This window comes from Durio zibethinus, chromosome 10 (genome assembly GCF_047325235.1).
Source record: "Durio zibethinus cultivar Kanyao isolate XHJ-2024 chromosome 10, ASM4732523v1, whole genome shotgun sequence".
Taxonomy (NCBI): domain Eukaryota; kingdom Viridiplantae; phylum Streptophyta; class Magnoliopsida; order Malvales; family Malvaceae; genus Durio; species Durio zibethinus.
Genome location: NC_143171.1, coordinates 8,393,204 through 8,412,625, shown reverse-complemented (window position 1 = coordinate 8,412,625; position 19,422 = coordinate 8,393,204). Strand labels below are relative to the sequence as shown.

The following is a 19,422-nucleotide window of genomic DNA, read 5'->3' as shown; positions in this document are numbered from 1 at the left end:
TTTTTCGCCTTTTCAGAATTTTAGGACCAAAATAATGAAAAATAAAAAAACAAGTGGAACGGCGTTAAGGGCCGTTAATTATCCGCTCCATTTTCTGAGATCTCTCGAGAGGGTAATCTGTCAAGATCCTTGTTCCATTAACGTCGGTGGAAACGATCCCGTTATGGCGAGTTGTCAAATTTGCCCCTTCTAATTCTCGGCCTCGAATATTCTTACGAAGCACAGAACCGGGGTTGTCTGCGGTGAAATTAGGTGCAATTTATACGAGTTAGTGAGTAACATATCTTTTTTTTTTTTTTTTAATTTTGGGTGGAGTTAATGGGGCATGGGTCCCTTGAACAAAAGTTAAGGGAACCAAGATTGGGGAAAATCTATGCCGGATGGCGTCGTATATTTGCTGCCACGAGATCAAATTTGGGGCCTTTTGACTTTGTACGGAACTTGTTCGTTTCTACTTTGCAAAGGAAAAAACAACACGTAGGAGAGAGCATATAGAAGAAAAAATCAAGCCTTTATAGATGTTTTATTTATTAATTTTCATTCTCCTCAATTTTTATTTATTTACTAAAAATGATATTAGGTGTTTAAATTTTTTTCGAATTAGTACCCTCTAAAAATTTGATTAACATACATGTAATATAAAATTAGTACTCCGTTGATTTTTTAAATATTTTTATTGAATAGGAAAAAATAAAAATTGAAATTCAAACATAAAAAGAAGAAAATCAATTTTTTTGCCAACAATTAAATGAATAATTAATTCATAATTAGGCTTATTTAGTTTTGTTCAATTTAATTTTATATTTTTGCTCGTATCAAAACAGAATATTGAAAAAGATTTACTAATAAAAGTAATTAATGCTATTAAAAACGAAAAAAAAAAAAAGAAAAGAAAAAAGCACTAAAAGCATTCTCCATCTCAAAGCAATTCGGAATCTTTATTGGGTTGATTGGCCGGTCTATCCCAATCCTTGAAATTTTGAATGGTAAAAAAGATTGTCTTCCTAATCAAAGTTAACATCAAAGCTAAACACAAAGATCAATTCAAGGAAACGGGTTGAAAAGCCTAAAAAAAATGGAAAATTTTTCATTACCCCACTAATCTTCCCACCATGTTAACGTTAGACGAAAGTAAACTCTTTATTTTATTTTTTTTAATAAAAGAGGTAAACTTTAAAATAATTGTAAGTGTTGAAAATTTAATAATAAATATTATTTTTTAAAAATAATAGCAAAAATTCACATGTTTGAAAATAAATATTTCATATATTTACATATATTTCTATGTCTACCATGTGATTAAGGTGGAAAAAAAGGAACTAAAAGCATTAATGGGTAAATTTTATCAATATGGTAATGATTAACAAGCACATGAATCCTAGTTACAAACTAAAGCAAATTGATTAAGAATCATGTGATCCCAAATTTTTGATCCGTTAGGATTATTTTTGTTGCATGCCTTTTGCAAACCCAACTCCTTCACACCCAAGACTTTTGGGGTCACTTTTCGAGGAATCATTATCCACACATGACAGCCTTAATTTCTCTCCATACTTGAGGGGGACCTAGATGTTGTAGCTTTATTTATTCTTAGGGGTTCCATGGCCATAATCACACTTCCCTAAACTTTCTTCTCTTCAGCAATACTAATCTCTTTTATGATCCTTCAACTACACCATTGTTGTAAAAAGCAGATTGGATTCCTTCCCTTTTTTGCACTTTTTTTTTATCGGTTTTGGTGGGCCATTATTCATCAGATTGAGTTCATCACTAATCTCTTATTGGCTCTAATATCAAATAGACAACCTTCCAGATATGAAAGTCTGAAACCCCTTTTTTTTTTTTTTCTGGTTTTTATAAAGGAGACAATAAATATAAGAAAAGATATTATAATTATTAAAATTCAAATAATAAATTTATTTAAATAATATTTTTAAAAAATAATTATATGAATCAATTAAAATTATCTTTATTTATAATAAGTAAATTCATTTATCTTGATATAAATGATGATTTTGATTATAAATCTTACCAATGATTACATGATTTTTGTGAAGTAGAACATATTTAAGGATACGAGAGATCGAATAATTTATTTATTTAAAATATTTTTATAAAAAAATTATTTGAAGTTGACAGGTTTGGCCGGAAGGCATGTGCCATGTAGTCAACGGGGAATTCTAAATAAAAAACCTACTAAAAGAGAAAGTATACGGTAGTTTTAATATTTCGAAGAAAAAAATTGAAAGTTTTAGTAATAGTTTCTTGCAGAAAAATGAAAACGTTGCCCTTTATTCAGCTTCTTTTAAGACCATTATGCTATAGAGTGAGATAGTTAAACCGCTCAAGAGCAAAGGCCGTTGAATTACAAGTAATTTTAAAAGATGTAAAATTGTATGCTATTTGCTCTTTTTCTTTAATCTTTTTTTTAGTTTTTTATTAACACACGCGCGAACACACACATATATATATATATATATATATTCAACAACAAAAAAAAAAAATGAAGAAGAAGAAGGAACCATCCAATGGACAACTATATTCAAGATCCTTGTTCGGAATGTGACAGAAATCTTTGGGTTTCACTTCATCGAAGAGTCGACCCTAATATAATTTTGCTTTGCAATTGCTGTTCTAAAAGTAATTGAAAAAAAAAAACAATTCATGAGTATTTACCAATGTTATTGGTATCAGTTGCCCAAAAAATTGATACATCAAAGTTTATGTATTGTTTTATTTTTTTATTGATTCTTGCAAACTAATTTGACTCGTATTAAACGATACAATAATTTTTTAATCAAATTTTAATATTTTTTCTTTCATAATTATTTTTATTTTTATAATTTTTTCTAAAAATAATATATGTTAGTTAAATTAGGTTACTGAACAAAATTTTATATTTATTTAATTTATTTAAGTTTAAAAATTTTAGATATTAAATATTTATAAATTTTAAATTCTATATTTGCATATACGCATATAAGTGTATGTAACTGAAGTATATTTTTATATGTATGTGTGTGTATATATACATATGTTTTATAGATAAAATATTAAATAATATCAATAAACTTGAAACAGAACGCCAAAAAACATATAGGTACAGGTAACATAAAAATAAGTACCAATGGCAAGAGGGAAACAATCATTGAGCTTCTTCATGCTTCCAAAAGATCAGATTTTCATTGAAAACATAGATAAATCCCAAAATTAAGCAAGAACCAATGATTAGCTTTCCATGCTGTGATCCTCTTTGATTATGACTTCCTATTTATTTAGATGCAGATATGGAACCATGCAGCTGAGCATTGCTATCGAGGTTGCATCTTTCTTCCTATGAGCAGACAGCATCAAGCATGAAACAGTTAATTTTATAACTTTATGTGAAGGCATCATGATTGATACTTGGGGTGCCTTGCTTAGGTTGCAAACTGAGGCACCTAAATGGGCATGGTATGACATCATGTAAGAATAGTTATGAACCCGACTCCAGTAATTTTCTCAATTATTCATATATGTATTTTTGTTCAAAGAACAAGATTCGAATTTTTTTTATTAAAAAAAAAACCTGGGGCCAATCATGATGAAGGAAAGAGGCTAAGCCCACTGAAAAACAAAGTCCGATTTTGACTGAAGCCCACTGAAAATCCCATTGAGTTGTGGTTTGGGGTCATGGTGTTCAAATTTTGGGTTTTGGCCTTTTGGGCCATTTCTTCCTGGCCTATAATCCTGGCTATGTTATATTCCCATTTTCCCTCCTATTTCTAACGTACCAATAAAAAAAAAAACAAGAAATCAAATTCTAGTAACGTTCAGTTCATTAACCATTACCAAAATCAACTTCACTTCACCTTTCTCTTTTTATTTTCTTTCAAAACTCTCAATGAAATCTCGGCACTAAATCCAGTCATTATTCTCAAAAAATTAATGATGAAGATGATGACAAAGACCAGGCAATTAGAAACAGAAAAGAAAATCAATAAGACCATTTATATTTATTATTTATTTATGTAAGAGCAAGGGCCAATATCTCACTAACACGCGGATTCTCGACGCTATTGTTCCAAGATCAAACGTAAGACCTACCCACACCGTCTTAGAAATCGGATCCGGGACAGGAATTCTTACTGTCAAGCTCCTTGAAGCTGCTAAAAGGGTCGTTGCGATATAAATTGATAAAAGAATGGTGTATGTTCTTCAAAAACTCGATGCTGAGAAACGGTTGCAAGGTAGGTTCCATGTAAGTTTTAAAAAATATATGTACATGTTTGATGAAATGCCTAAGAGAAAGTTCCAGGCTTGTCTAGGAAGTAGACTTAGGCCTTGTTGGGTGTTTATTTTAACTCTTTATTATTCTATATAAAGGTAAAGTCATGCATTTTAAATCTAAAAATCACATTTTCATTTCACTCTTTTTAAAATATTTGTTTGCAGTTTTATGTGTAAAGATGCAATGAAGGCAGAGTTTCCTCAATTTGATCTTGTTGTAGCCAACATTCCTTAAGGAATATCTTCCCCTCTTGTGGCTAAATTGGTTTATGGAGGGAACCCTTTTAGGAGTGCAAACATTGCTTCTTCAAAAGGAGTATGCACGTCGGTTACTGGCTAAGCCTGGGGACTCGGAGTTTAACAGATTGACTGTGAATGTGAAGTTGGTGGCTGATGTAGAATTTGTCATGGATGTAAGCAAAGGGAGTTTCTTCCATGTCCAAAAGTTGACTCCTCTGTTGTAATAATCCAACCAAAAGCTGAAGTTCCAGATGTTAATCTTGATGAGTGTTGGGCTTTCACAAGGACTTGTTTTAGCAAGAAGAATAGGATGCTAGGGGCTACGTTTAAGCAGAAGAAGAAGGTGATAGAGCTGTCGAAATTGGCTAAAACAACGAGCTCGAATGGAGAAAATGCATTGACTGCAAGAATTATGAATGTGATGATGATTATGATGGTAACAATGAAGAAGAAGAACTGATGGGGAGGATGGTTTTGCATCTTCTTGCTCTGATGTCGAAATGGCATTGTTCAAAGAGAAAATTGTTGGGATTTTGAAAACAGGTGGGTTTGAAGATAAGAGGCCTTCCAAGCTGTTTAATGAGGACTTGTTACTTTTACTCTCCTTGTTTAATCAAGCAGGAATATATTTTCATGACCAAAAGATTCAGATAATGTAAATGTTGCTTTTGCGGTTGCTTATATCTCAATAGAAGCGCCATCCTTCTTATTTTCTTTGTGTTGCTGTTGTTTTTATCTCTCTAGTTTTCCTAGCTTCAGTAACTGTAACACCAATTTTCTTTTGGAAGAAGAAAATATTAACGTCCCGACCCAAGATCATCTACCCATTAACACAAATTGAAGTGATTCCATGTGAAGGTTTGTTATTTAAAAAATTAACTTAAAAACGTCTAAATGATAATAAAAAGATTATGCTGCGAGGAATAAATTAAAATAATGGATACAGCTGCACCATGAAAAGCTTGCATGTGTGAGCTACAAAAGCGCATCCACAAACTAGAAGCTGCAGCCATGATTGTTTTGTGGAAAGAAAAGGGATTCGAACCCAATTTATTTTTTAATAAAAGACTTGCACTTATTATCTTAAATAAGTAGATACATTTATCATTGAGTAAAATATACCTGAGGATTGCAATGAAACTCAGCTAAACCACTAAGGCATAGAATTGGGTTGTATTTTATACTGAAGAAAGTGGGTTGGGTCCAGTGGGCTTTTGGTTGATAAGATTTAAAATTTAGGGAATAAAATTCGGTCCCATTGTCCCAAAAATTTTAGCCCATTTTTTGCCCCCGCTTCGTCTTCTTCTCCAACCCTTTCTTTTCATTCTCGTTTGATTTTTTTCCACTCTGCTCAAACAATAACAAAGTAAAAGCCAGGAACCAAAACAAAGCTTTCTTTGGACCTGTAAACGTAACTGTTTCATGCTCTAAAAAAATGGGATTTGGAGCTTTAAGAAGCATCGTTCGACCGCCATGTCGGACTCTCCTATCCCGGGCCTCCCCTGCTTCAGCAACTACGCCGAGTCTCTCCTCTTCCTCATGGCCCAAAACCGCCAATCTCCAGGGTCTCCATATCCAATCAGTTGCATAGCTTAACGGATAGTCGTTTCCCAAAGAGAAGGCCCCAAGACAAGCCATGGCGGAAAAGAGCCAGCTTGAAACCCCCAGGTACCTCCTTTACTCAACCTCTCTTAAACCCTTTTTCCAATTTTAATTAATTTATCTTTTCAGGCTTTATATTTTATTTTTTGCTCCTAATTAATAGGAATGCATGTGGAATTATGGTTTTAGAAGCCCTTTTTTTTTTAAAGGTGCTAATTTTGTTTAAAAAAAAAAAAAGTCATTGATAAAGAAATAGGGAAAAGGAGTAGGAAATGCTAATGAATTTAAGAATGCGGGGTAAAGTATACACCGGGAAAAGAAGCCTATTCTTCCAAATAATCCCAATGAAGGAATGAGAAAAAGAGAATGAGGCTGCGTGGCGTTCCCTAAGCCACATTGAAAAAGTTTCATTGATTTCGGATTCCTATAGCAACTATCTAGTTTGTAACATGTTTAATTTTTATGAGTTATGTTAATGATGAGGAAGGACTGGCCTAATGTTTTAGTTATATGCATTATCAACCATTTTGCCTTTAATTAAAGATGCATCCAAATCTCAATTATTCATTTCACTAAAGCTGATTTATAAGTGAATGGTTGGATTTTGGAGCTACAATTTGCATAACTGGTTACCTTATTGAATACATTTAGAAGAAATTATGAAGGTATATATCTGAGCAATGTTTTTAGTAAGTTATTTTTTAGTTTGCCTCCAGGGATTTTGGGATGTGAAATGAGGGTAGGCTCATGTTTCCCCAGTTGAACGTCTCCTATTCTCGGAGTGATCAGAAGGTTCTCCGTACTACTGCTATAGTTTTTACCATAGCCTGCAATAAACATTCCAGCTTAAGCTGAATCATGTGTAAGGATGAACCAATATATCTGTAAACTGTGGTCACTGTCTGTTCTTCATTTCATGTAAAAGCCAGCATTTATTGTGACTACTTTATCAAAATCCGTCTTTGGTGGGCAATTCATATTATGCCTTTACCATTGCTTCCTGGGGCAGGATGAATGTTGCATGGCTTCATAATCCGTAAAACATGAAATATGATGGACTTTTTGCACATGATAATTGTTCTTATTATATTGGGAAGCTCTATTTTGTATTGCAGAAGGTCATCTCTTAAACTCATTATTTTGTAGCTTCAGAGATGTCAATTTAGCTAAAACCATAGTTATATTGTTAAGAATATACTCTCCGTCTCTAAAGAAAAACTGAAAAAAGGGAAAAGTAATATTAATTGCTGATTATAATTGGCTTTCCCTTTTATGCAATTCATTTCTGAAACCATGGCTATGTTATTGCTCCTTTGGAACTTTTGTAATATCTTTAACATTTTCTCTGGGTTGGACTTGTAACTGGTTATCTCTTGTAATGTCTAGCAGTTTGTGTTGCCCTTGCCGGCACTGCACTATTTGGTCTTCAGTTCTTTTTCTTTTATAATTATTACAACAAGATTTTAGAATCAGTTTTTGAGTGAAATATCTAAATGCAAGTGCTTGCATGGGCCACTTATGGTACACTTTTAACAGGCTTAGGCTTTCTTATTTGAGAGAAATTTTTTTAAAAGATTTCATTTATGTTTTGGTTTGGTTGTTGGTTGGTTGATAAATCATACAATGTGCTTTGTGTTTTTGGATGCACCAATGAATTGTCTCTGTAGTGTACATTTTTCTTTTTCTATAGTCCATTTCTGTTTGTCTTCTGGTAGGCTGGTTATATCTTTAACGTCTACATATTTGATTATGGGGAAAATGCTTATGTCTTACTGTGGGGTTCTGCAGGCAGAGGCTAAGGAGAGGAAAGCTCTGGTGTAGGAGGCTAATAGGAAGAAGATTAAGCAAGTAGACTGTAAGATGGCTACAGTGGCAAGGGAAAGAGCGTGGGCCGAAAGGCTGGTGGAACTGCAGCGGCTTGAGGAAGAGAAGAAAAAGGCCATGGCTTGAAATATCACTTGCTCATAGGCTTCGTCTTCTGATGGTATTTGCTGCGACATCAAACCTAATTTATAGAATCCTCTTGGTTGTGTTTCCTTCCTAGCGTTTGGTTACACCAGCCAGTGCCCAACTTAATGGCATTTAGACGTGGACTTTCTAGTTCTGCACTTTCTCATTTGTAGACTGGAAAATTGTATTTTGTCATGTTTGAGGTTTCTTGGAGAGTCTATTTGCCACTCTAAGTATGGAAAACTTGAAAAAAAAAAAAAAAAAGGAGCAAATCCATATCTTACACTTGCTCGTAGGGGACTCTCCCCGAGTAACATAGTATTGTTGAGCTACTCCATGTGTATATATAGATTACCGAACTCTTGCACTTTTTACTTTTATTTTTCTTATTTTGATGAAAAAAAGAACTCTTGAACACTACAAAGTAGAAAAACACCTGCGAAGCAGAAAGGACTAAAATAGTATTAAAAAGAAGGCACAAATGGAAGCGTGCATGTGAAAATTTGATCGTTTGTCCTTTTTATTTTGTTTCATTGTCAAGCAGTTGGAGCCAGAAAGCTTCTGCTATATCTTTTGGTCGGATTCACTTAAAAAGTTCAGAGCTGCTTTTTATGAATTTAACGTGCCTGCCTGCTTGGGAGTCTTGTAGCATTCCCTTAAAGTGACTGATTTGATGTTGTCAATATGAGTAAGTGTTTTTATACCAGACCGCAACAGCTCAAATTTGGATCAGTTTTAGCAGAATGTTCATCAATCAATCAACCCTTGTTTTCTCAGCCTTTAAAATCTTCTCTCATCTGTTTTGTTTTGTATTTTTGTTTTTTTTACCAGCGACGAACGAAATACGATTTTGATGATTTTGCTCTTTTATTGCTGTTAATCTAGAAGGCAATTCCCCGTTTAAGATGATTTTGATTTCTTTCGTTGTATTCTCCTCTACTTTGCCATGGAAGATTATTGAAGGAGGCAGTGAAACAAGGATTTTTGTACTACCGCAAATGTTATTATCAACCCAACAAAAGAAAATTTAATCGGTTGAAGCTTTAGAGGTGAGAATTAGATTATACTATCATCCCCACTTGCATTCAATATTGAAGGACCGAAAAAGGGCCCAAGGAAGGACCTCTACTGCTATGAAAAAAAAGATGGTGACATGAGAACTAACACCATAATAACAGTCCCATTCATTTCTCAAAGATCATTGCAACCATTCCCCAATGGCCCTTTTTTGGTATGGGGATAAAACTTCCAAAGTTCCTGTCAGGTTTTGTCTATCCAATCGAGACTGATATATATACATATATATATACATATATATATATATAGAGAGAGAGAGATAGACAGAGAGAGAGAGAGAGAGAGATAGATATAGATATAGATATTTTTTTACAGACTTTCCTCGATGGGCCAAACTACTGGTAGTTGCATAAGGGGGGTGACTGTAATTGGCAGCTTCCTCTTCATCTTAACTGTTGGAAAGTAGATAATGTCATCTTTTTGAGCAACCCATCTGCATATATCAGAAGAAAAAAAAAGATTTGTTTTAGAGTTTTGACAGACTGTAAGAGATGGCAAAGCATAGCAGCGGAACCAGAATTCTATGATTAAAGAGAACAAGATTAATCAATTACCTGTAACTGGTGATGAGGTGGTGAAGGAAGATTGAAATTTCAAGCCTTGATAGTTCTAAACCAGGGCAGAGCCTCTGCCCACCTCCAAATGGTGTAAAGCTATTGTTGTTAACAGCAGCTCCAAGTTTCTGCAAACCAACAAAATTCAAGTGTACATTTTGTCTAGTGAAGTAGTGCAATTACTAAGAAAAAATTAAAAGGGAATCAGTGACAGATTATTTTAAGCTACCGCCCATCTCCATGGATCAAAACGATATGGGTTTTCATAATTTTCCTCATCCATATGAACAGAAACGAAACATGCCAGAACACACCATCCCTCAGGTATTAAATGACCTGCAAAAACAACCATCAAAAAGTTATGTCAAATGAAGTGTTCTTTTCGGTATTTCTGCGAAGTCAAGCTCAAAGCAATACAATGAAACTACCTTTAATATCTATCTCCTTGAGTGCTTTCCTCCAAACTCCATTGATGATATTTGCCAGTCTAAGAGTTTCACTTATCACCTACCAAAAAAAAAAAAAAAGTTCATGTCAATGCATTTTTTTTGTAAAAAGAAACTTTTAAAGCATCTTCTCTGAAATTTGACTTACATTTTGAGTGAAAGGCAAAGACAAGTAGTCAGTCCAACTATAGTCTTCATCAGATTTCATCTTTTGCTTCTTTAGTTCCATGTTCTCCTCCTGCACAAATCAACATCAACATTACATAAAAAATTAAAAATCTTCTTTGTTTTCTTCAAAAAGAAAAATTATAAAAATTTGATTTTTTCAATGAAGGAAGCCAAAACTAATGCCATTGTTTCTTCAGAAGGAAAAAGGCTAGTGCAGACTTCAGAACTGTCACGTATCTTCTTTACAACAATTTCTCAAGATTTCCATTTCCTAACTATGGTAACATCCTTCTGTAAAAAACTACAGTCTTCCCTTGAATTCTAACCTTAAACTTAAAAGATTAATTGACCCATGATCAATTTCTTCTTCATGTGCCTTCCCAGAGAGATCTTAACACGAAACCAGACCAACTCAAAACATTTTTTTGTCATTTTGTCCAGAGGTAGCCCAACATACAGCTCAATACATCAATTCCCAGTTAAGTTCTATCCGTTTTGTCTTTTGATTTTTAGATTAGATTACTTTAACCTTGATCAGAGCATGCAGAAACTTGTACCTAATTTTGTTGGGGACTCTCTACATTGAAAAACTGATCAATAGGAGGAAAAATCGTGTGGTCTGTTTTTGGACACAATGTGCGGCCCTCTACAGGTACAATCTGTCTTGCACGCTTATGTGCTCGTGTGTCTACATTGAGGGAGACTTTTTCTTTTGCCAAGGAAAAATTCAAAAAAAGTCAAACAGTTGGCTTTGGGACCCATTTTGCAGATGAAATCAAAATAATCCTAGCCGTTTATTATTATTATTATTATTTTGGTTATGTTACGTACCATCAACTGGTGGAGTGCAACAGGACAGTCAGTGAGGAATTTGACAGCTAGGGTCATTGCCATGGGAACCGTCTCTTCTCCAGGGATCATCATCTCTATTATGTTCCCACTGATGAAGTCGAACGGCAGAGATTGCTTGTCGTTTGCATTTTCACTGTCACGTAACAGCACGTCCACTGCATCATTGGCATTACTCTTTTCGTCTGTTTTCCCCGTAGCTAATTTTCTCTCCTCCACAATCTTTTTCACCATTTTCAGTATCCTCTCTTTGGCCTACAATGAACAAATCAAAAACTTCTTGAAACCCTCCAAAAATGGTTAACAAAGAGAAGATAACTGCTAAAATATTCTTTGTTGCATATCTACTAAAGAAAGAATGTTAGTGTTTTTAAATGATTTTTATGAAAACAAAATTTATTATAGCCTACTATGTACAAATATTAAATAATGATGTTTGGAAGTTAAACAAATAGTTTTGAAATAACAAATAAGAAAGAAAAATTCAAATATCATTTGCAGAGAATTTGAATGATCAAGTTTAAAATTAATCTATCTAAAAATTTGCCTGATTCAAATGACGCGATTCAAGCATTCAAATTTTTATTTTTGTTGAAAATTCAAAAATCTTATCTTTTGGACATGATATACTTCATTACAAAAATAATGATTCTTCACTCAAGTGATTTTTTCATAAAAAGATGATTGATGCTTATAGATATTTACATTAACATTCATTTAATATCATTTTACATACAATCACTTGATAAATTAAATTACCCTCACTTTATCTTTTTTATTTTTGGTTCATATGTGCTTAAAAAATTTTTGAAGTGCAATCTTGTTCTTGCATGCTATCATAAGAATAATGTTTCAAGAACCTATATATTTGGACCTAAATGAGAAATTTATTATGCTAAGATAGCTTTCCAAGTGCATTTCTTGAAGTTTCTTCTTTTTCAATTTGTTTGCATTAGTAAATATACATATAACATTCTCACCTTCAGAGATTTATATAGTCTTGTTCCTGGAAACTTGATAGGCAAGCAAATTAAACCTTTGATGAATTCTTCAAATTCTTTCTTCAGAAAGTTCAAATCTTCACCAGGACCAATACTCATTAAAACTTTTACCAACACTTCGAATGTAATCTGACATGTTCATGAACCAGAAATCAGCTACGTTAGAGCCAATTATATAGTATCATCATTATTTGGAATTAGTAGTATATTTTGAATTGACCTTTTTGGTTTCTTCTTGAACATGTATCAGCTGCATGTCTTGCCAAGAACTCAAAGTTAGTTTAACAGAATTTTCAATGTGTCTTGTGATACGGGATTTGAGCTGAGGGGATCTCAAGAAACCTCCAATGAGTGCATGAACTCTCTTCTGAAGATTACCATTCATTTGAAGTATGGAATGCTGGCCAAGTAACTCTCGGATAGATTTGGGATAAGCAGGGATAAAGATGTTGCCATGGTTCTGTAAAACCACCTTGTTCACCTCGGGATCTGTGGAAACAATGATGGGTGTTCCCAATATGTGTGTTTTGAACACCTTCCCATGCCTGGAAAGAGAATAAAATAATATGTAAGCAAAGATAGCCAATGCTGCAGGGAAGTGGAAAGACTTCTTTCATTGCTTTGTCTTATTGTTCAGCTTCATTGATGAAAGTCCAGAGCACAGAGGAAGATAGAAGAAAATTGGGCAGGAAACGGTGGTTTCATTGGAAAGCTGACAACGATGGAGTATAGGGGCTAATGTTAGCGCCTGCAACCCCTCTAGAATGGCAATTGGCATAGTTCGTACTCACAAAGCTTTAATGGTTTTTATCTAAATTCAATTTCACTCCTACTTTTTAGCTAATGTCACCGTCTATTTTGAAGCTAGGGAGGCAATTCGAGTAGATAGCTGTCATAGCTCATTAATGAAAAAGTTCTTTATGAGACATATCATTTAATGTAAACAATTTCTAGGCAAACAATAAAATATTGTAGTATATGATGTTACATTTATATATTTTAAAAATAATTCTATGAATTATAAGGAGAATTTGGGGCCTACTCATTGAGGCAATGTTCCCAATGCCTAAGCCAAGAATGTGAAATAATTGAAGTGTTCACTTGAGCTATGAAACTTTTAAATGCTAAATAATCAAGGAGGAATTTATAACTAGTTCTATTAATAATTTTTTCAAAAACATTTTTTTTAATGAAATGACAAGTTACAATACCAATAGCAGTCTAAAAAATTAACAAGTTTTTGCATACTTATATAAAGGGTTCTTTATATTATTGATATTGTCATATCTTACAGGAAGATATCATCAAAGGGTAGATTTTTCTTTTCCTTGGAACAAGATATAATAAATATTGAAAGCCACTATTCCATGCTAATTGCAAATCTCATAATAATGTCAACAAAAAGAAATAAATAAAATAAAATTTTAAATTGTTACCCTACAAGTTTATGTTTTAGTTTGGCATTGCATGGTATATGATTTGATAGATGAGAGTCTTTTAATATAAAAAATTATTTTATTCTAATAATAATCAGAGGACCACTAACTCCAATCTAAGAAATTAATGCTATGCATGTAAAACATTTGGGAACAACTAAAACTTTATTCGGTGTATAATTTGCAATATTTTTACATAAAATAATAAGAAATTGATAATTTTTCCTTTATTTAAATCATAAAATAATAAAAAAAGTACGATATGATGGTGGAGCAATGATTTGTAAATCTAACTAGGGTTCTAGCATCGAAGAGAAAAGCAAGTTTGCCAAACCAATAATAATATAAAGCATAAAAAATTTGAAAGAAAAACAATTAAGAGCCAGGCACAACAACAATGGCTGTAGGCCTCTAGAATTTAATTTCCAATTGTTTGGAAAAGAAATATAGATATGTACATCCAAAATTGAAAAGAAGCCGTGGAGAAACAAGTCGCCAAGAAGAAGACAATCCTAAAAGGAAAACATGAACAGTGGGTTAGAGAAAAAAAATCTTACAGAAATTTGCGTTTGTCCATGAAACTGGCAGGTCGAGAGGTGTAACCACAAGCAATGAAATCAAGAGTTTCTCCTATGAAAGGCCAACCTAAGCTCCCTTTTGGAACCCCACCCTTCTTTTCCACTTCTCTCTTCATCTTCTTGTTGTTATTGTACCAAAACCACCCTACAAAAATACCCATCAACACACTGAATAATAATCCAATACCCCATTCCATCTTCACCAAAAGCAACGATCAGCTTCTTCTCTGAAATGAACCCTAGTTCTAGCTAGCAATAAGCTACAAAAGGGTTGTTTTTGTTTTTGACAGTACTGTTCACCTCTTCACTCCATGACTGATCCTTATTCATGCAGCTCTTTGTACTGTTTTGAAAATAAAGCAAACGAGAGGAGAAGAGAGAGAAAAGGGCAAAAAGAACCTAAAAACAAAACTCTTTGTCCTTGTGAAGGGAAATGAACGAGGGGGCGGGGGGGGGGGGGGGGGGGGGTGATGGCATCTAGAGTGAGAGATTCAGAAAATCTAGAGGTTGAACCTATCATTAAATGAGATGGCCATATTGGGGGCGCCAAATGCTCCACGCTTGTTCGTTTTGTCTTCTGTCCATTTTAGATAGAGATGTACCAATCCTTCCTGCTTTGGCTCACATCACATAATAGAGGAAAATGAGTAGGTCAGGGTTAAAGGCGTTGCTGCTATGCTTCTTCTTCTTCATCTGCTAAATTAATGTTCTTGTTTAGCTACTTTTGATTATTTTTAAGTAACGAATCTGATCTCATTTGGCAAGGTTTTTAACTCATTAAATTCATAGTTATCTCAGCAAGGACCATGAAAATGAATCCATGTCGGTTTGACACTTGTTACCAACGTGTTGAAAAGTTCAGATGTAAGTTAAAAGCAGTGTAGTCAACTGTTGTATTATCTTCTCCCAAGCTTTAGAATTCATGGGGGGAAGCCCACTGGGCCTAGAGTGAAGGTGCCGAAATTGTCAGCCTCTTTCTTTTGCATTTCAACCCCTTTATTTTTATTTGTTTATGGGAATAAAACTAGATCATCGTCTAGTCTTCATCATTCTTCAGTACTCTCCCTAGTATAACCGTCTTTTGAGGTAACTGTTCTGAGTTATGACCCAACAAAGAAGTTGAAGTGTTTTGCCTTGGCTTTCTCGATGGATGGCTGCCATTTGCCATGGCCCATGGGTTTGCAAGTTTGAAGCAAAAAAAAGTGGTCCGCTCTCTTGCATGTGAACCATGTGGGTGTAGTACAAAACGACAACGGAGGCTGGCAAGAGGGGAGAACGTGCAGTGTGTGCTTTGATCCAATTTTACTTGATTATTATGATTAGTGAAATTATGTTTCTTTCTCAATCATATGAGAAGGCCAACACTAGGAAAACCAAGTAGATACCTTGCTGCATATATGCCACAGGGTCATTTTTAGTAAATGTTTTTCCTATAATCTTCCTGTTGAGTCAGAAAGCAATCATGAAGAACTTTGGATTCCAATCTTGATTTCAGTTATGTAGTAATACAAATATAATTATTCTTCCTTTCCGCTTTTATGAAAAGGATGTAAAAGAAAGATGGAAATAGAAGAGAATTTGGATGTCAACATCAGTTTACGATAATTTTGTGCTCTGGCAGACGAGGTAGAGAAACGTCATCGTCTTTCAGGCTCAAATAACAGCTAACCGTAGTAATGGTGGGGGCGCGGAGTAGGGCCTAAAAATCAATTTCTACTTTCTAGAATCAGCCGGAATCAAAATGGAGAGTGAGACTAAAAGGAAAGAAGAAAATTCCGCAGCGACAATTGCCTTCATCCTTTCTTTATGGTATTCGTTATTGACATGTAACTACCACATTCTGAAAAAAAAAAATTCAGAAAAGCAACTCTTAGCAATTTTGAAGCAGAAGCTCCAAATAGCAAATTTCAGACCCTTCTCTTGGCAGGACCAACCTAGACAACATTTACGTCAAATCAATGGCTTGGCAACTAAAGCTATTAATCCCCTAGCAATAAATGTCTATTCTACAGACGGGAATAAGCTATTCTAGCATTACGAAACAAGTATGAAACCGTTTGAAATTTCATGGCAAAGAAAGGAAACAACTTTTCCAAAAAATAAAAAATAAAAATAAAACAAAACCTAAAGCGCGCACAGCAGTAAAAGGCAGCCGGTTTTCAACTTCAGCTACCACAGGCAACTACTGCTTCCTCCACATGGCTGTAAAATGTACTTAATTTAGTTATAGCAACTGCCTCTCCAAAAAGTGATGCTCTTGAAGACTTTGTTATATGTACTTCTACATAATCACCAACAATGGGATTCCTTTTGTTATCCGATTGATCATCTCGATCTAGCAAAGGAAGATTAACAAATGAAACTCTATGGCCTCTATCACTTTTGCCAATAAGCTCTGTATCTGGAGCTCTCCTGTTTGGTCCTTCAACCAGCACAACTTGAATGGTTCCCACCTGAGAGTCGTAGCGCTGACCAGTACTCTCACGGAAACCCTCAATAAGTTCAGTAAGCCTCCTTTGCTTGACTTCTTCAGGAACGTCATCTACATAGTTTCTGTGGGCATGAGTTTTCTCCCTCATGCTGTATGCAAACATGTATGCCATATCATAACCAACAGTCCTTATTAGGCTTAGCGTGTCTGAATGTTCCTCCTCTGTTTCACCACAGAATCCTGCAGAAGGAAATCCAGATAATAAGAGCGCAACCCAATAACAGCAGGCTAACATCCTTATATGGTAAAAATGTGTTAGCAGTAGGGAATTTTCCGATCATCTAATACCAACAGCCACATTAGACTCCCTAGGCACAATTTTGTAAAAGATATGGACAAACAAGAGAATAGAAATTTTTAGTTTTCTCGTAATAGATTGATAAAAATATTAATTACCCACAATTCATCAGTGGTGCACATGTGCCTAGCATGCTCTCTACCAACCATGGAATCTGAGGCTCTTTGTCAGAAAGCATGCTTGGAAATACTTAAATTCCTACTTTAACAAAGCATGCTTCTAAAAGAAGCATGAGCTTGGCTCACAGTCTCACAAAGGTACAAGTCTAATTTTGCTTATGGACATGGGTCTCCTTTCACTTGATTAATAAACAGACACCTCGACCGCAACAGTTATTGCAGAAATGGCATTCTCCCTCCCCCCCTCCCAAAAAAAAAAAAAGACAGTATGTGTTTTGCAATTTGCATATTAATCAATAGAAGTATACTTGAAACAAGGAAGACAAAGCTACGATACCTTGTGATATAGATAAAAGAAACCAGTAAGCTCTCTGTAAAGACATGTGATTCACCCCACTAGGCAGGACAAATGAAGAAAAATGAAAATAAGCAAGGCTCCATTTTGTAAGAAAGAAGTTTTTGGTCCTTAGTATACACTTTAATTAAAAAAGCAATAAGCTTGGTCAAAAGGTTCAACATCAAATATCCTAGTTGGCAATATAATCAAACATCTGGTTATTGCAATCTTTTTTGTAAAAGACCAGAAATTGATGTGATTTTAGGCTTTAAGTAATATGCCAGGCAATGTAGATTGTAGAACACTAATCTAGAATCCTTATGGAAGATTTTAGATTTCAACAGGGTTACCTTTTAGGGCAGCGTAGCAATTTTAACAATAAATAATAATTGATGTCAATCCTTGAAAATAAAGGTCAACTGCCTAAGTTTCAAATTCAAGTATATAACCAAAATAATAAAACCAAAATAACATAATAAAACCTTACCAGATATAAAATCACTGCTTATTCCCACATCTGGAATGATTCTGCGTATCTTCTGAACAAGCTCTAAATAAGCCTCTCTACTATATCCCCGACGCATTCTTTCAAGAACTGTGGTACTTCCTGTTTGTGCAGGCAAATGTATACACTTACAGATATTATGGCGGTCCCGCATCAGATACAGCAACTCATCTGGAAAATCTTTAGGGTGTGGGGATGTATATCTGAACCTCATCTCCGGAAACTCAGTAGAAAGACGATCTAAGAGATCAGCAAAACGCAAGCCCATGTTTTTAACCTTACACATGCTTTTAAAGCCTTCACTCAACGCCCAATTACTTCCAGGTTCAACTTCCTTTTCACTTCCAGATGCATCATTGTAACTATTCACATTCTGTCCAAGAAGTGTTATCTCCTTCACACCTTCTTTCCAAAGCTCCCCCACCTCCTTCACTATAGACTCCACAGGACGAGACCTCTCTCTACCTCTAGTAAACGGAACAATACAAAAGGAGCACATATTGTTACACCCCCTCATCACAGAAACAAATGCCGTAACCGAATTTTTTGAAATCCTAACAGGACTAATATCCGCATATGTCTCTTCAAGCGAAAGAAGAGTGTTAATCCCTTTCTGACCATACTCAACCTCTTCCAACAACGTCGGCAAATCTCTATAAGCATCCGGACCGCATACCACATCAACCATCTTATCAGCATCCAGAATCTTATCCTTTAGCCTTTCAGCCATACATCCTAACACCACCACTTTTGGAGGATGCAACGACTGTGATCTTCCTATAGCCACATTACTCTTCCAATGCCTCTTTAAAAACCAGAAATAATTAAGCCTTTGCCAGACTTTTTGTTCCGCATTGTCCCTTATCGCGCAAGTATTAATAAATATAATCTCTGCACTCTCAGGAACTTCCACAGTTTCACTATATCCAGCGTTCTTCATGATTGATAGCACAATTTCCATGTCATTTATATTCATTTGACATCCATAAGTTTCGTGATAAATTCTACCTTTTGAAACAACTTCCGGAACTGGTGCATCGCTAGACAAAATACTAAAAACCCAAAGAAGAAAAGTATGAAATTTATCAGATATTTAAAAAATTATTTATTTCTTTATTTCTTTATTGTATATTTAACTTATTATTTCCATGAATAAAAACAATTCCTTTAAGAAGAAATAAAGTATTTGACTTACTCAGGCGATGGTTGAGAGGCGGTGAGGGAAGCTTGAGCGATGAAGTGATGAAGAGAGGGGGCACCGGTGTTGAGGAAGTGGTGAGATTGAGAGAAGCTTCTGGAAACACGGAGAGCGAAGGTCTTTCTGATCGGCTTCTGCGAGAAATGGCGATGAGAATTGGAACGGGAAGCGAAAGGCTTTAAAGAGAAGAATCTTAGAGTGTTAACGCAGCATCGTCGATGGATTCTGATGCAGCAGCCAGGTTGGCTCAAAATGGAGGCCATCGAACCACTTTCTTTGTGCTAGTGCTCAGTATTCCTTTCTC

At 34.8% G+C, this 19,422-nt stretch overlaps 2 protein-coding genes, 1 long non-coding RNA gene and 1 pseudogene across 3 annotated transcripts; 2 read left to right on the top strand and 2 right to left on the bottom strand.

Annotated features, from left to right (window-relative positions):
- Positions 1-3,967: 3,967 nt before the first annotated feature.
- LOC111292581 (ribosomal RNA small subunit methyltransferase, mitochondrial-like) lies at positions 3,968-5,600 on the top strand (annotated as a pseudogene).
- Positions 5,601-5,720: 120 nt separating this feature from the next.
- LOC149516403 (uncharacterized) lies at positions 5,721-8,439 on the top strand. The gene is made up of 2 exons (XR_016345719.1): positions 5,721-6,177; positions 7,900-8,439. It is a non-coding gene; the product is annotated as an uncharacterized LOC149516403 (long non-coding RNA).
- A 782-nt stretch (positions 8,440-9,221) lies between these two features.
- Positions 9,222-15,578, bottom strand: LOC111293281 (3-epi-6-deoxocathasterone 23-monooxygenase CYP90C1-like). Its single transcript, XM_022886073.2, has 9 exons — positions 14,150-15,578; positions 12,377-12,701; positions 12,136-12,285; positions 11,138-11,410; positions 10,287-10,376; positions 10,121-10,199; positions 9,922-10,028; positions 9,693-9,820; positions 9,222-9,571 (listed from the first exon to the last, which is right to left on the bottom strand). The coding sequence occupies exons 1-9, from the start codon at positions 14,365-14,367 to the stop codon at positions 9,448-9,450; spliced, it is 1,494 nt and encodes a 497-aa protein (XP_022741808.1). The 5' UTR covers positions 14,368-15,578; the 3' UTR covers positions 9,222-9,447.
- A 462-nt stretch (positions 15,579-16,040) lies between these two features.
- LOC111293062 (CDK5RAP1-like protein) lies at positions 16,041-19,408 on the bottom strand. The gene is made up of 3 exons (XM_022885778.2): positions 19,116-19,408; positions 17,903-18,972; positions 16,041-16,841 (listed from the first exon to the last, which is right to left on the bottom strand). Exons 1-3 carry the CDS (start codon positions 19,379-19,381, stop codon positions 16,336-16,338), a joined length of 1,842 nt encoding a protein of 613 aa, XP_022741513.2. The 5' UTR covers positions 19,382-19,408; the 3' UTR covers positions 16,041-16,335.
- Between the last annotated feature and the right edge of the window lie 14 nt (positions 19,409-19,422).